We start from the raw sequence: 16,835 nt of genomic DNA, 5'->3' as shown, positions 1-16,835 counted from the left end.
AAAATCCTAAATCAAAACCCTAATATAAACTAATCAAGTCAATCTCATAAGACTAAAGTCAAAATCCTAAAGACTAAGTCCATCTCATTAGACCAAAGTCAAAACCCTAATTAAAACTCTAAAAGAAACCCTAACCAAATCCTAATGCTTATAAAAATTTTTATAAATAGGAGCCTCCACACTCTATTTCGTATCAAAGAAAAAATCCTAGAAAAAGTAGGTGAAGAAGCCTCTACAACCTCTCCAGAACCCTAATTTTGGAGCCCCAACTCCTTACTCAACACCCCTACTTTGATTTTAGCCTAAAAAATACCCATAAACCTTTCAAAAACACCCCAAAATCCACAATAAATTTGAAGCACCCAGATCCAAGAAGGAGATACCTTGCCTCAGAGATCAGAAATCAGATTCGGAGACAGAACAAAGTAAGGAGTACGGTACAAGGAGCAGTTCCACCAGATGTGAGGGAATAGAACCTTTGCAGATTGAAGGTAAGATTTTTGTTATTCCTTTATCTAGGTTTTGTCATTAGCGATGTAGTCTTATTTAGAATAAGTAGATACCGGGATTGGTCGGGCGGGATTGGTGCCTAACACCTTCCAACCCCGTAATATGATCTCCGGATTCAGTTTATCTGTAGTAGATTAGTTTTTTATCCGTTTTAGAGTCAGTTTGGTTCCTAGACCATAATAACTAGGTGGCGACTCCCAAACCTCAAGGGTCAAAAGCGGATCCGCGCACCCCGCGGAGCTAGAGCGCTTTCAGTTAGGCACCATTTTCTCTCCACCAAGTGGTGGTAACCTCAAAATAATTTGGTCATTTTGGATAAAATGCAAATAAAATTAAAATGCCAGGTATTGACGAATTGTTCCCTAAATAGGGATTTGCTATCGACTTAACTTATAAGGATCATCTCATTAAAGGAGATGATCCCTATAAACAATTAGCCTTGGGAACTACATGTATTTTTTGAATAGTATTGGCTATGGTTATGGGTCCATTCTTTTGAGTTGAGAAGGACTTGAATACCGATTGCCTCAAAATTATTTGAAAGGTTTAAAATCGATTTTATTTTGAAAGTGGTTACAACTCCTATATTTTCAACCGAATAGAAGTTCAATCTACCGGAGATAAGGGAGCGGGAGAATCATATCTTAAGTCTTTCTAAAAGAAAAATTAAAGAAGTGAGAGGGGGGGGTAGAAGAGGAAAATAGAGAAGAGGGAGAAAGGGAGTACAATACTTCCTTTGTCCCACCTTGAGGCCTTAACTCGATCATTCTTTCATTTCTTTTTCTTCTTCTATGCTTTCTCCTTCTAAGAGTCTTTAGTGAAATATAATAGTGTATTTTTAGAAGATAATATGAGAATATAAAATAGAATAGAAGAGAGTTGAGAGAAGATTTTTTAGTCTAAGACTTGGGTGCCATTTTAGAAGGTAAGGGGGGTATTTATAGGTGTTGAGGATTGATTTTGAAGGTATAATAGGGTGAAAAAATAGAAGAGTAGAGAATGATATGGGGTTAGAGAAAGGGTATTTGTAAATTAAGAGTAGTTGAATGGCATTTGTATAAGGTAGTTTAAGTAGGTCATTTGTGACCCAAATGAGTTGGATCCTTCAACCCATTTGGATTGAGTGTTATGTGAGGTAAATAGGAGTGGTGTTTGATTTAAGAGAATGAGAGTATAAGAGAGTGATTTGTTGATGGAGTGTTAGGTAGATTGAAGGGGAGTGGTGTTTAGGTTAGGAGAATGGATTGTGTAAATGATTGGTTGATTGAATTTTGGAAGGGTGAAAGAGGTGGTGACATGTGTCACAAATGAATAGAGATTAGATGTTTAGATGAGTTGATTGGAGAAAATGAATGTTTGATTGGAAGTGAAAGGTGTGAGTTTGATTTGTGAAGGTAGATTTGTAAGAAATGATGGGGGTATATGATTTTTTAAAGAAAGGTGATGTGGGTAGGTTAAGGAAGGGTATGAGTTGAAATGTGGGTAAATGATTTTTTAGAGAAAGGTGATAGAGGTAGGTAATTGGATGAAGGAGGTGAGTTAGGGTGATGATATATGTCCTATTTGATGATCAAAGGGTGATTTGTTGATATAGATAATGGTTTGTGAGTTAGGATTATGGACGTAGATGTGGGTTTGAATTGGTTTGGGCTTTAGTGTGTTGGACTTGGGTATGAAAATGTTTTAGGTTATTTGGGATTGGTTAGGATATATTTTAGAATGAGCTTTTGAGGGTTGGTGTGTTTTAGGGTTTAGGTGATGTGGGATTAAGTCTAGGTTAGGTTGGATAAGGTGAGAAATGATTTTTAGAGAGTTGAGGGTTTGTGGGTCCTAAACGGGCTTGGGATATTTTTTATTTTAAGGGTGAAGCGGTGAAAGGTAGGGAAGGTGGTGGGTATCCCAAGTCTCATTTTAAATTCATTAATCCTTTTACGGGTCTTAGGAATTCTCGGGTTAACCAAAATGTCACGTTTTGATGAATTAGGCTTTTTAGGTCCGTTGACGAATTTTATTGAAAAATCTATTTTTTTGTCCTTTCAAGTGGGGGCCTGTTCAAATTGGGGTGTTTACACTTCTGACCGTAAGTGAGCAATCGTTCGGTAATTCACTAAGAATGTAGGGCTTGGATATGGTTCGGGAAAACAAAAGTCCGTAAAAGGAAATGACTCCTATCCCTAGGATTTTAGGATTTAGGTAAATGAATTAGAAATGACTCTTGGGAAGAAGATCCTACACGATTCTTATCCCAAAATAGCAAGAGATAAGGTTGGAAGTGCAAAATAAAAATTCCTACTCTATAAATAAATGAGGACCACTACATCTAAGGTACACAAAATTTTCTACACTAAAACTCTGTTACAATTTCATTAGGATTAACTTCGGCATCGGGGGCTCTGCGAAATAAGGAGCAGGGACGATCTCGAGGAGCTGCAAGTCATCCGATCAAAGAAAGAAAGATCTCGAGATAATCTCAAAAATCAACTTTATAATTAATAAAAAATTATTTATAAGAGTATTTTGATCAATGTAAAATTACTTACTGTAGCATTTAACCTTATTGTGAATATTACTTTAAAAAATGATCCATTTTTGCAATTATGTTATTTTTGTGGAATGGTTAGTTGTTGGTGGGCTGAAGATGAGGGCATATAGATTATTTTATATTAATAAGGGCAATAAGCGATGCAACTCAAGGTTGAATTTGTCGCAGAAGTCCTTGACTTCCTGTCAAGAGTTTGAAAACATAGGGAAGGGGTATCACTAATAGTAATACAGGTGGCGTAGAGCAAAATTGGGTAAAACGATAGTCATTCCTCGTTAGTTGAACTATCGGGTCTGTAATAGACCTAGACGAGGGTTAAATATTTAAAGAGAATCAAAATTTGAGAGAGAGAGAGAGCAGAGCACCTCTTCGTTCATCTTTGCATCTGCTCATGCGATGATGATGATTATGATGATGACTACGACGACGATGATGATGGGTATGGGTATGGGTATGGATATAGAGGAAGTGCAGCATCAGCAGCAGATATCTCCAGCAAATCTAAATCCGAATCCTTCAGGAGGGAGTGGGAGTGGAAAGGAACAACAAGCAGCAGGAGTTGGCATACTTCTACAGATCATGATGTTGGTCCTCTCCTTCGTCCTCGGTCATGTTCTTAGGCGTCACAAAATCTACTATCTTCCTGAAGCCAGCGCTTCTCTTTTGATTGGTACCAATTAATTTTCTTCTCTTCAATTCAACAATCGATTCTCTCTCTCTCTCTGTTGATTTTTAATTGCCATCTATCCATCTATCTTTGTTATTTTATTGAATTGGGTTGACAGGTTTGATTGTTGGTGGACTTGCTAACATATCAAATACAGAAGCAAGCATCAGGTGTCCACTTGTCTTTGTGCTTCAATTCTTCATTCGTTCCATGTGGAATTCTTATTGATGATGTTGCCTTTCTTCTTGATGATGATGATGATGCAGGCCTTGGTTCAACTTCCATGAGGAATTCTTCTTCCTCTTCTTGTTACCACCAATCATATTATATCCAAACAAACTTTAATTCTAACTTCCCAATTCTTTTATTTGTTAGTTGTTTCGAGATAAATCATCATTTTTCTTGATCTAGATATTTGTTTCTCTTGACATTTGCTTGCTTGCTTACTCAGTCAGGTTTCAGCTTATCACCAGTAAGTACCCACACTTTTTCTTCTTAACTTCATAAATATTCTAAAATAAAATAAAAGAATGCTGGAATTTACTTCTTTCATATTTGATTGATGACTGACATGTGGATGATCACATATTTGTCTGCACATTGCAGAAACCCTTCTTCTCCAACTTTGGAGCCATTGTCACATTTGCAATTGTAGGGACGTTTATTGCTTCAGTAGTCACTGGAGTTTTAGTGTAAGTATTCATATTTTTTTTTCACCACGACCACCCTCCTTTTTAAAAGATAAAAAAGATAATAATAATTATGGTTTACTTTCTTCTATGGCTTCATTTTCATTTACAGTTACCTTGGTGGTGTGACGTTCCTCATGTACAAACTTCCGTTTGTTGAATGTCTGATGTTTGGTGCTCTCATCTCCGCAACTGATCCTGTCACTGTATTATCCATATTTCAGGTGCCTTATTTGCTTTAAGTTTTCCATTAAACCATATTAGTACCAAGAAACTGCCAATCAAATGAAAGGTCATTGAAATCAAGAACTGGCATCCGACATCAAATGATGAATGATCCCTATTGCCTCTTTTTGTTTTTTTTTTTTTTCGTGCGAGAATTTAATAAAATTACAATCCCCTATAATGTACAGATACGATAACCCCATTAGCTAGTTGCATCATCTAGTTCTTCACATAATTGGGATGCCAGACATATTTATTAGCCCCTAAAGACCTATGAAATCCCATAGGGATTGTTCTTCCTCCCCATTTCTCTGGATTTAGATGGAAAAAGGCTCCTACTAACATTTTACCCAAATGTCCACTGGCTAAGTTTGGGTCATGGTTGGTTTAATGTGCTCGATAATACTGTGACCTTGGCTCGGCTTGACAGGGCCGGTACAAGCATAGTTATAGAGGTCCATATCCTTCAATCTGGGGTCCACATGATCCAAATAAATTGTGTCACTAATGGACCTTTATGGAAAGCTTAATTGGATGAGTTCAATGTTGACAGTTTGTGAATCGAAGTTTTGTGCACGATGGACAGATGTTTCATTATTGAGATGCCCCAAAACCTTAGCATCCACTTTAATGAGGGGTGCTTGCCCACCCCCTCCCCATGACCATTCTCTTGGCCATTCTTGGACATTTCCTTGCACAGCCCCAGTTGACTCAGGTTGATCCTGGAGGGCATCATCCTGAGTTCCCAAGGGAACATGACATATCTTGGGATGGTATCACATGTGGGGATGCTAAACTAGCATCCATGATTTTTTATTTTATTTTATTTTATGAGCTTCGTACATTTATGTGATTTTCGGTAAGGATGTCTCGTACCATTGAGCCTCCAACAACCACTACCTTCGTTGAACCTGTCACCATGAAAGTGATAGGTTTCATGGCTTAGGTACACCATTTGCTTAACGAGTGTTCTATTTGCAGGAACTTGGCACAGACACTAACCTTTATGCCTTGGTGTTTGGGGAATCTGTTTTAAACGATGCAGTATGTCCTTTGGATTTCTTATCTTTGGAACTCCATTATTCTTTAATATATTGGTTAACAACTGACGTATTCATTGCTCAACTTTTTCTTGCTTGCATGGGAAATCTCAAGATGGCAATTTCTTTATACAGGTTTGATTTAGTGGCTTGAAGTTTGTCATAACTATCTGAATATGAGCAGATTTTGGAATCTTTATCGGACTCAATAGTGCATTTCTATGCAGGACAATGTCATCAGTAAAAAGTCATGTTTCATCCGGGCAAAACTTCTTTCTGGTTATCTTCAGGTTTCTTGAGACATTTGTCGGCTCAATGTCAGCAGGTAAAACCCAATTTCTTTTTGTTTTTACAACCTTACTGTTCCTAATCAATTAGAAGCACAATATCATCATCCTGTTTTAAAAAAGGTGAGCATTAGCCCAAAATTAAAGATGTTGTCTGGGTTGGTTTGTAACCCCTCCAAAAAAAAAAGGAAAAAAAAAAGATTGAAAAAGAAAAGAGTTGTAAACAAACTCCAACTTTATTGGGAATTCTTATCTTGATTTAGCCAATAGTTAACTCTCTTGTTTCTCTTTGCTTCTTTTGGTTCTTTTGTATTTAGAGAGTCATTCTCTTCCATGTAATCTCATTCATTTCAATGAGAAAGGTGTTGAGTTTTGGTTTCCATGTTTATTTCAGTTTTTCTGGAAATGGAAATATTTCTATTGGTATAGAAATTTATCCAATTATCATGGAAATACTGAAGGATGGAAATAATAAGGATTTTTTTCATTAAAACTCCAGGAAATTATAAAACAGACATGAGATCACAATGTGTTTGGCAAAACATAAACTAAAGGCTGACATGCAGACAGATCTCTTACACCGTTACACGTGTTGCACTAACAATATTTTAGTCTTTTTAAATCAGAAGTTCAAAAAAAAATGTGGAAAGAAAATCAAGAAGTTTCTTTACAGCGGAGAGCTATTCAGTGCCTTTATAAATATAAGCAGGTTCATAAGAATTGAAGAGCATCAAACTACTACAGTAGTATTTTCACTACTAAGTAAAGTATCGTATAGAGGATGGTAAAAGTCCTAAAACTGTTGTATAGTCACATAGGTTGTGTGAAGCAAAACATAATTCCTTTCTGCTAGTTCTGTGCTTATGAAAAATGGTTCAACTAAGCCACATGATTAACTGCAGTTTAGTTTTGTTTGAGATGTTCAATTTTTGTTTCTTTAGAAGTGTCTTATCCCTAATATATATATTTTAGATTTTTGTTTTTCTTACTCCTCAATCTCATTGACACTTACACTTTGTACAGGGGTTGGAGTTGGGTTTACTTCTGCTTTGATATCCTTTTGAATTTTCTTTTGCTCATTGACATCAACAAACCTAGGTTTAGTGCTTGACTGGTAAATGTGTTGGAGACCTTAACCGCTCAGAACCTTTTTAAGTATGCAGGTTTAGATATTGACAAGTGAGTAATTGCGGTTATTTTTTTTTCCTTTTACATTGTCAATTTGTGGTTCACAATTAACCAAACAATGTTTTGACGATGTTTTTCATACCATCGCACTGCAGTCTTCAGAACTTGGAATGCTGTCTGTTTGTTCTTTTTCCTTATTTTTCGTAAGTGATCTACTTGGCTGTAATCTTTCTTGTTCTCTGGAGTTGTTTTTAGTTGTCCCTTGGAATTGTAATACGTTTAATGTAATACCATCCTACCTTTAGGTACATGCTAGCGGAAGGCCTTGGCCTTTCTGGTATCGTCTCGATATTGTTCACAGGAATAGTAAGTGTGTTTCTGGTAACATGGCAGCATAATAATGTCTCCTTGGGTGATGCAGTATTAAGGCACTATCGTTGGTACTCTTTTTCAGGTCATGAAGCACTACTCATTCTCAAATTTGTCGGAAAAATCACAACAATTTGTTTCTTCTTTTTTCCATTTGATTTCATCATTGGCGGAAACATTTGTGTAAGTGAGCTAGTCACTATGGTTGCTTAATTTCTGTCATGTGCTTAATATTATCGTCTGTAACTCTATATAACATCGCAGTATGTCTTGACTTGGTCACGTTTATCTGCAGATTTATATACATGGGCTTCGATATAGCTATGGAACAGCATAGCTGGTCGCATGTTGGGTTCATCTTTTTCTCAATTGTATCCTTGTAGTCTGAGTATTCAGAGGGGTTCATTATATATTTATATTGAGATTTTCTACTTGATCTTACCCTCTTCTGTTCCTTAACTTTGCTCCTTCATGATTACTCCAGCTATTTATTTGCGTTGCAAGGTGTGTTTATAAGCTAGCAGACCTTTTAAATTGATTTGACATATTTATTAATTTAAAATATTTTTTGTGCAAGGATGTCACTTAGATGAGTTTCACTTCTAGTGCCATTGCAGATTTATTTTAGTAATATATTTGATTCATTTCCGATTACCCTGTAATCTGAAGATCAGTAATTTTATTTAACTTTTACAACTAGCACACTGAAAAGCAAAAAAAAAGTATAGTTGTCAGTACTCCAAAAGAAAGGAGACAATCCTTTTCTCAGTTGTGTTTGTTTCCTTACTTTCATTTAATCTTTTTCTTACTTTTGGAGTACTCGCAACTATACTCTTGTGCCTCTCTTTTTCCTTTTTTCTTTTTTTCTTTTCTCAGTTGTGTTTATTTCCTTACTTTCATTTAATATTTTTCTTACTTTTGTTTTTAAAATAAAATATTATGGGTCATACACCTGAGTGTATTTATCTGCTTGCCTCTTCTTACTAAAAGAAAAGCATATTTTGCTTTTCATCTTCAGAACCAATTTGCTTCAATTTATAATGTAATATCTCGCATAAAAAACTATTAACCAGTTTGGGTAATCTTTTCCTGAAGGGCGGCAAATGTTTTTTCCTGTGGATACTTGGTCAACTTGGTTCGACCTGCAAACCGACAAATACCTTTGAAACATCAAAAAGCACTTTGGTATAGTGGTGAGAGTATAAGCTTTTGTCAAATATTTGCTGGAATTATTCATTTGGGTTCTTTCTAATTAGGAACATTTACGTAAGTGAGCAGGACTTAGAGGGGCTATGGCTTTTGCCCTTGCTCTGCAATCAGTTCATGATCTCCCAGAAGGACATGGCCAGACGATATTAACTGCAACAACTGCAATAGTGGTTCTGACAGTAAGCAGTCTTACATATGATCTTGATTGTTTGATTTCCAAACCCACTTAGAAATATGTAGTGTGTCAAGTACTTAAGATACATATTTTCCCTCATACACCTTCATGGATGCATTTTCTTGGTAATAAGATGCTTCTTAATTCAGAAATTAGTCGCTTTATCAATATGTCAGGTTTTATTCTTATAAAGAGAAATATTTGATTATCTCAATCACCTTTACAGAAATAATGTTTCTGATTATAATTCTTCTGATCTCTCTTTTATGCCTATATAAGGCCATAGATGGATGTTACATACTTACGGAATAAAAAAAATGCCCGCTGTTAGAGAACGTAGCTTTAGCCTACAACAAAGGTGCTTAAGCTGTAAATATGCTCCTTAGAAGAGCTAGCCTAGGAAATGATAAAATGCAACCATGACATTCTCACATTAGCTACCAACATTCTAAATGGTGCAAAATGTGTGGACTTACTGTTCTCTGATTCAACCTGACTGTTTCCTCATCACACCATTGACATTTCTCACTTTAGCTACCGTTGCAACGTTACCGGGTAATTCCTCTAAGGATTCTGTTAATACATACTATGTGTAGATTCTTCCCGGCTTCTCAAAATTCCTCTGTATTTATGTTCCTTTTATTTGTCATTTGTTATCATGAGTATATGTATTATTCTTCAGTGCAAATCCTAAAGAACAAGTGATAAATGCTTTTGATCAAGCTTTTAGGCAGCTGATGGATTTCTTATTTTGAGCATATGAAGATTTGCACTTATTTTTCTTTGTATTTTTTCTTTTGCTGTTTTATTGTTTTGTCACTTTTCCTGTTTTCACTGTGGCTTATGACTGTGTTTCAAATATCACCTGATATTCACTTGTTTTGTGTTTTATTTTTTATGGAACTGATGCAGGTCTTATTGATTGGAGGTTCAACTGGTACTATGTTGGAAGCTCTTCAAGTTGTAGGAGATGGTCATGATGGTCCCTTGGGTGAAGTAAGTTCATAGAAAGTTGATTGAATTTGAATCTATTGTCTAAGAAGTTCCATGATTATTTCTAGAACTCCTTTGGCATCCATACCAGAGGTGAAATCCACATTGCTCAGCCCCGCCCCTACTCGGCTATAAATCCTTTTTCTTGCAGATTTCCGTTTTTGTCAACTCAAGAAAGTTAGTGAAAGCCACAGATGATTATGATGATTAATCCTTCTTCAGTAGTAGCTTAGTTATACTGTTTTCATTATGAGGATACTTTCTATCTAGCTTGGAATATCATCATCTTATAACATACTTAACTTAAGGTCCTATTGTACATAGTCTTTATTTTGGCTTTATAAAATTTCTTATCAATAAAAAAATAATAATATTAGCTTCTACTTTTCATAAAAGCTGATTTTGTTGCTTATCTATTCAAATATATGCATGTTGACTCTACTGCAGATCACCTTGGTTAAAGACCCTTTCAACTTTTGATAAGTTATTTGACTGCAATGTGAATGTTTTTTTTTTTTTTTGTTGTTGAAGATTTTGTGTTTGGATGTCATGGAATTTTACTTTAAGTGGGGAGGGGTAAGTATGGGGTATTCCTTGGACTTTACAATATCTAGGTTGATGTTGAGGAGTTTCATAGGGAGTGGTTCTTAGATTATCTGTCCAACTGGACTTTTGTGGCATTAATTCCTAAAAGACTAAGGCATAGAAGATATTTGATCTAAGGCCAATTTGTTCGGTGGGTGCGACGTATACAATCATCTCTAAAATGCTTGCTTCCAGGATAAAGTGCTTCAAGTGATTATTGGTCCAACCCAGGATGCTTTTGTTGGCAGATAGTAGATGGGGTTCTTATTGCCAATGAGTGCATTGATTCCAAAATAAAATCAGGAAGGTAGGGTGGTGTGCATGTTTGATTTAGAGAAATCCTTTGATCATGCAAGTTTGGGCTTCTTACGGTACTTGGTGGTGTGTATGGGTTTTGACCTAGGTGGATTCAGTTGGTTGTGATGTGTCTCCTCCCCATCCTTCTCTGTCTTAGTTAATGGATTGGGTTTGAGGCAAGGGGATTCTTTGTCTCCATTTCTCTTCATTGTGGTAGCCAAAGCTTTAGGGAGGATGTTGGCAAAAAGGGGTCGTAATGGTGATTTATATGACTTTGCAGTTGGCTCATCGAGTCCTATGGTATCTCACCAACAATTTGCAAACAACTTTAGTGTTACTTGAGGCATATCCAAGGCAACTGTGATCATAGACACCAAGTCAGGATTCGGTAATAAGTCGGCAAGGGGAAAATTTGGTAAAATTGGGAAACATCGGAAAAAAAGTCGGGAAAAAATCGAGTTAGGTTAGGGCTATGTAATTGTTCCTACTAGCAAGTGTTTTCATGTTATATCATCAAGTTCCATATTAAACTAGAATGATAAATCAAGAATTCACACGTTGATGTCATTTATGCATCCACAACAAGTAACCACAGATTCACAACATATTCAAGGTTTATACAATTCAAGATATAAAAAAGACCATAATCATGAGTCCGAATTCGGATTCATTAACTGATCAAAAACATCAAATCAATGTCATTCTCATTTGCATCCTCATTATTTTTCACATTATTCGTGATTTAATCACGAAGTTTGTAAAAGTCGTGTATTATTAGAAAGGTCGTGATTGAATCAGTGATAGAAAAAGTCAAGATTTAATTGAGACTTTTTCAATAAGTTGGAGACTTTGGTGACTATGATTGTGATAAATTGGAGGGATCTTGTGTTGTTTCAGGGCCATCTTGGGATTACCTGTGAATTTTAGAAAGAGCAAAGTCTTCGCTTTTGGGTGTGTGACACGTGGATTTGTTAGTGGTTTCTTTGGGGGCCAGGTTGGCCAATTGCCATCTTCTTATCATGGTCTACCATTGAAAGCGGCTTGTAATGGCGATTTGGGATCCGGTGTTGGAAAGGGGTAAGTAGGAGATTGAGCTCTTAGTAAACAAGATTCCTTTATAAAGGCAGTGAGCTAATTTTAATTAAGAGCGTGTTATTTAGTACCCCAGTCTGCTTCCTTTCCCTTTTTTTTGATTCCTAGAAGTGTAGCATTAAAATGAGATAAATTATTTCCTGATTTTCCTTGGAACGATAAATAGGGGTAAAAGAAGTTTCATTTGGTATATTGGAGGTGCATTTGTATTCTAGAAGCTGGGGAGGGGGACTTGGGTTTAGAAGGCTAGACTTGTTGAATTTAACTTTTTTGAGGAAGTGGATTTTGAGGTTTGGGGTGGAGGAGAGTTTATTGCAGAAAGTTATAGATGCAAAATTTAGGATGGATTATTTCGGTTGGATAGAGTGGAAAAGCTCAGTCATCTTACAGATGTAGGTTTTGAAAGGTATTTTAAAGGTTCATTTTTTTTCATAGAAGAGTTTGTTTCAGAATTGGAAAAGAGGAATAAGGTCTGCTTTTGGAAGGATCATAGGTGCAGGGATATGCCTTACAAAGATCAGTTTCTTTGTCATATGAGTTCTCTCTAAAAAAGGGATTTTCAATATCTAACTTCATTTTCAGTTATTGAGGGGAGTTGTCTTGGGAGTTTGGGTTTTAGAGGCTCTTCAATGATTGCGAGGTGGATGAGGTCGTGAGGTTGATTGCTTCTATCACTGAAAATTCTGAGGATTTTGAGAAGAGATTATAGAATAGTAACCGGGATGGTCGATTTTCTATGAAATGCTTCAATCTTTCCTTGACTAGAGTGGGACCTTTGTCATTTCCGGAGGTGGCAATTTGGGGGGTCCAAGATTTCCATTGAAGGTTGCTTTCTTTATTTTGACTGCAATTTGTGGTTCTAACACAAATGCTATCTATACCTATCCAAAGGAAAAAAAAAAAAGCGTTTCATTTTTAATTGTTCAAATTCCGAAATATCTCCACCAAAACATTCCGAAATGAAATGAAATTTTGAGCCATGCTTATTAGTTACTTTTATTGTTCGTTTTTTCTTTTATTGGTATTTATTGATGCTACTATTAGAAATAGGAAAAAAAGCAAGGGTGGAGAGGAAAGAGGGAACTAAAGATACAAACATTTAAATTTAGGGAAAATTACAAAAAGGAACCTGGCGGAGGGACTTTTTTCTAAGTAGTCTCTAAGTTTTGGGCGGTCTCTTAGTAGTCCATTTAGTAAACTTTTCTTTTCTTAACAGTCCATGGACCTCATCTCCCACATTTCTCACGATTGAATGCCCTAACCATTCAAACTCATCGTTTTCATCCAAAAAAATTAGATTTTTGGCATCGCAATCAGGTTTCGAAGACTCCATTCCGTCAGAAAGGATTTAAGAAGGAAGAAGAAGTTATTTTCAAACATTTTGAAGATGTATGTAAAAAACTATGGGTTTTTCACTTTTTTTTCTTAGTTTTTGGATGAAAATTGAACAAGAATGGCTCTTTTGGGTTGAAATCATCTAAACAAGTCGTTATCTCAAGTTTTTAGTCAATCTTTCCATGTATTTTAGTTGAAAAAACTCGAAAATTGAAAATGGGTGGGTTTTACTAGTGTCAAGTTCGACAGTAAATAAAAAGTGTTGAACTCGACAGTAAATAGTCGTGAGTTCGACAGAAAAAATTGTGAACTTCGAAGTCGACACTAAATAAAAAAGCATCAAGTTCGACAATAAATAAAAAGTGGTGAACTCGACAGTAAATAAAAAAAGCAGTGAGTTCGCCAATAATGAGGGAACATTAAGAAATAAACAGTTTACTGAATGTCCTATCAAGCTACCACGCAAAACTTAGGGACTATTTAGAAATAAATCCCTCTGCCAGGGTCCTTTTAAGTAATTTTCCCTTAAATTTATAGGAAGAGGGGACTGGGATGGTCATAGCGGAGGCTAGGTTCCACATCTCTGATTGTATGTGCAAAGTCACCAAGGAGTTCCTTCTTTGTCAGAACGTGTTACCTTAGTCATCTTCTACAACTTTCGCAGTTCAAAATTTTTATGGACCTTACTTCTACTTCCAAAATCTTTCTATTCCTCTCTTAACCAAAGACCCCATTTAAGACCTGGAAGCTTTTCTTCCAATAAACATGACCACAACAGAAAAATTGTGTATATTGCATTGTGCTTTAGTTTTTATTGTGCATGATCAGGTGATACAAGTTACATGCAAGGGTTTATAACCCTGTAAAGTATTTCCTGTTATCTTGTTTGGATATTTTCTTTTTTATTTGCTGAACCCAACCTTTGGCATAAGGCACGGATTGAAGGTGATGATTTCTATTTTTGTACATTTATTTATTTATTTGCTAATCTTTGCTGTTAAATCTAATGCTCCTTGTAAACTGCTATTGTCATAGGAGTGTTCCTTTGTAAGTTTACGAAGAACATATGAACTCTCAGTAGTGCTAATTTTTGAAGAATGGAATTCCGGGTGACATCTTTGTTTTCTAAGGTTTTATGCCCAAGTGGTCGCCTTTAACATGGAGATGTAGAAATTCTCCATCTAGTTTAGCTGTCTTATCATCAGGTTTCATGCAGTCACTTATATACTTGTGCATCCCCAATTATATGGCTTGGTATTTGATGTTTCTCCTAACATGCCCAGAAACTAGTGATGGTTGACTGACTTGCATTGCCTTTTGTCTTCTTCTTCTCCCAAATCAAGAAATGTTTCAGTGTCGGTAGTTTTGTGTGGTAGCACTACAGCACATTGTTGTTTGCATTAAACTGTGATGTTTCTTCTAACATTGTTGGACAATGTTTCATTCTATTTAATATATTTCTAGGCTGCATTTCACGCTGGCCAGTCTCTCTAGTTGAATTGTCTGGAAATTTCTTTAAATTTTCCACAATTTCAGATCTATAGAGTTTATTGCTTTCCCAAGTTTTAACATTTATCCTATCTGGTTCCAGAGCTTTGAAGGGAATAATGGCTACGTTGCACCTTACGATGATGAGGGAGCTTCATCAGGAAACAGACTGAAGATGAGACTCAAAGAGTTCCACAAGAGGTATCATTTGGAGTTTACCACTATTTCTGTAATAACCTAATCCTTTTTTTTTCTCATTTATGTATAACTGATCCAATTCTAAATTCATGCTGCAGCACTGCATCTTTCACTGCATTAGATAGAAATTACCTCACCCCGTTCTTTACGACTCAAAATGGAGAGGAAGAGGACGATCGTGGTAAGATAAAGACATAGTAATCACTCTTTTGTTCTTTCTCACACTGGAGAATGGTTTATAAGGTTTCTGCCCTCAGTAAACTGAATGACAATACACACACTAGTTTCATCCTCAATGTTCTTGAGGAAAAATTTTAAGCGTGCACCACATTTACGTACATATGCCATCATTGGAAAGAAAAGAAAAGAAAAACTTCTGAAGCATGGTTTAAAGCGAACTGTTATAACGGTGTAACGGATAGGTGTTTTATCATTATGGTGGTTCCACTACAGATAATATTGAAACATTTTTTTACTGCTTTGCTTATCAAGTTTTGATAAGTTCATCTTCTCTTTCTTCTTGTCCATGTCAACAGTTCCGTGCTCTGTTTGATGTACTATTATGTTAATTTCCTATCTGTTCTTTAGTGCGAGTATTTTAAAGAAAATGGAGTATGATTCTTGTTGAGGTCTAAAAGATAATCATTCAAGGGAAATGGTATTGATTCAAAGAAGTCTAGACCTTCAATTCCAAGTTTAAAATAACAAAAATATCAGGGTTTGGGCGATGAAACCCAAAAATCTGAGTCGCACTGCTCACCTCCTGCTGTCATGGCTATAAAATTTTGATCTTTATTCTTTGATAGTTGCTTACGATTCTTTTTTTTTTCTTTCCCTTTGATGCTAAACAGATGAGACGGCACCCAATTCTAGAAGAGGCAGAGGATTCCGTGGCCAGGGTTAATTGTTGGGGTGAATAACTGATTAAAGGAGCTCTGACAATGGAAATATACATATAGGTGAAAAGATGAAGAACCAATAGAGTTGCTGGGTTGACCAGTAGATAGAAACTTATCACCACAGATTCTGATAACCTCGCTACATAACCAAATCTTGTTACACCATTATAGAAGTGTTACAAAGGAGAATGGATTATTGGTGGCAGCATGAACTGCGGCTATTGAAGTGTAGTACCACACTTGTACATAATTTTTATGGGACATTGTCATTGAATAAATAGTAAACTCCCCCTCCAAATCAATCTCTTATATCTGAATTACACTTTAGATATGATGTTTGTCACCGAATTCCCCATATTTCCTAAACTCACGTGAGACCTGAAATGCAATAGAAATGTATTTGAATTTATTTTAGATATGGTGTGCTTGAGTTTTTTCTTTCTTTTGGGTGGAATTCTGAATTTATAGAAGGTTTGCATAATTAGCAATATTTGTATTCCTTACTGGGGACTTCCTCCCTATCGAGGGAGTCTTTTGGTTAATCATTGGTCTTCATAGAGTTATTCCGCTAGTGTAGAGCTCAAACATGCCCTGGGCGACATTGGCTTATCTTTGAATTTAATACCTGTCATTGCTAGACTCAATTTTGATGTTTCGTGTTAGAATATAACGCAACCATCCACCAATGTATAAGATTTTTCCGAGATCATACATTCAACATGTTGGCATACATCAATCTTGATCATGAGAGCCCAATAAGATTCCATAGGAGCGCATCCCATTGAGACAAGATTGTTTATGGTTTATGGTTTATAACAATTAACCTTGGAGGGATTATGTGATGTGGTGGAAGCATGTGAATCAATAGATTCGATAGATTATGTTCAATAGAACACTTTAAATCAATTTGAATAAATAAATTCAATTGATAAATAAGTAATAACTTAAAAGAAAATATAGCATAAAGATAAAAGTAATTAAAAGAGAAAAGATAATTGAAGTGATTATTGATTATTTAATTTTTAGATTTGGAGTTCATTATATAGATAACTCCATCATAACAACTTGTAATCCACTAAAATATTAAAAATTAATAATTTTAATTTA

General features: G+C 35.8%; 1 protein-coding gene across 2 annotated transcripts; it reads left to right on the top strand.

The window, feature by feature from the left end:
• Positions 1–3,217: 3,217 nt before the first annotated feature.
• LOC147388382 (sodium/hydrogen exchanger 6-like) lies at positions 3,218–16,142 on the top strand. 2 transcript variants are annotated; one of them, XM_086420462.1, is made up of 22 exons: positions 3,224–3,722; positions 3,838–3,889; positions 3,986–4,045; positions 4,167–4,191; positions 4,326–4,411; positions 4,521–4,632; positions 5,615–5,677; positions 5,789–5,808; positions 5,901–5,998; positions 6,984–7,012; positions 7,108–7,139; positions 7,244–7,291; positions 7,394–7,454; positions 7,543–7,640; positions 7,753–7,828; positions 7,942–7,961; positions 8,553–8,650; positions 8,736–8,845; positions 9,754–9,837; positions 14,735–14,832; positions 14,928–15,010; positions 15,681–16,142. In XM_086420462.1, exons 1-22 carry the CDS (start codon positions 3,449–3,451, stop codon positions 15,731–15,733), a joined length of 1,680 nt encoding a protein of 559 aa, XP_086276588.1. In that variant the 5' UTR covers positions 3,224–3,448; the 3' UTR covers positions 15,734–16,142. The 2 variants fall into 2 exon arrangements, with proteins under 2 accessions (XP_086276589.1, XP_086276588.1); XM_086420463.1 differs by lacking the exons at positions 14,735–14,832; positions 14,928–15,010; positions 15,681–16,142 and adding an exon at positions 11,614–11,793 and having other exon boundaries at positions 3,218–3,722.
• The last annotated feature ends 693 nt before the right edge of the window (positions 16,143–16,835 follow it).

The sequence above is a fragment of the Akebia trifoliata genome, chromosome 13 (assembly GCF_017979445.1).
Source record: "Akebia trifoliata isolate Shusen 1 chromosome 13, ASM1797944v1, whole genome shotgun sequence".
NCBI classification, from domain to species: domain Eukaryota; kingdom Viridiplantae; phylum Streptophyta; class Magnoliopsida; order Ranunculales; family Lardizabalaceae; genus Akebia; species Akebia trifoliata.
The sequence above is the reverse complement of the archived record's forward strand: the minus strand, read 5'-3'. Positions and strand labels throughout refer to the sequence as shown.

What these genes read in the sequence shown, in the direction of transcription:
- LOC147388382 (XM_086420462.1), top strand. Translation starts at nt 3,449, where the DNA reads ATGATGATGATTATGATGATGACTACGACGACGATGATGATGGGTATG. An exon ending in TGTCGGCTCAATGTCAGCAG is followed by an intron (nt 5,999 to 6,983) that starts GTAAAACCCAAT and finishes CACTTTGTACAG; the next exon opens with GGGTTGGAGTTGGGTTTACT. An exon ending in TCATTGGCGGAAACATTTGT is followed by an intron (nt 7,641 to 7,752) that starts GTAAGTGAGCTA and finishes GTTTATCTGCAG; the next exon opens with ATTTATATACATGGGCTTCG.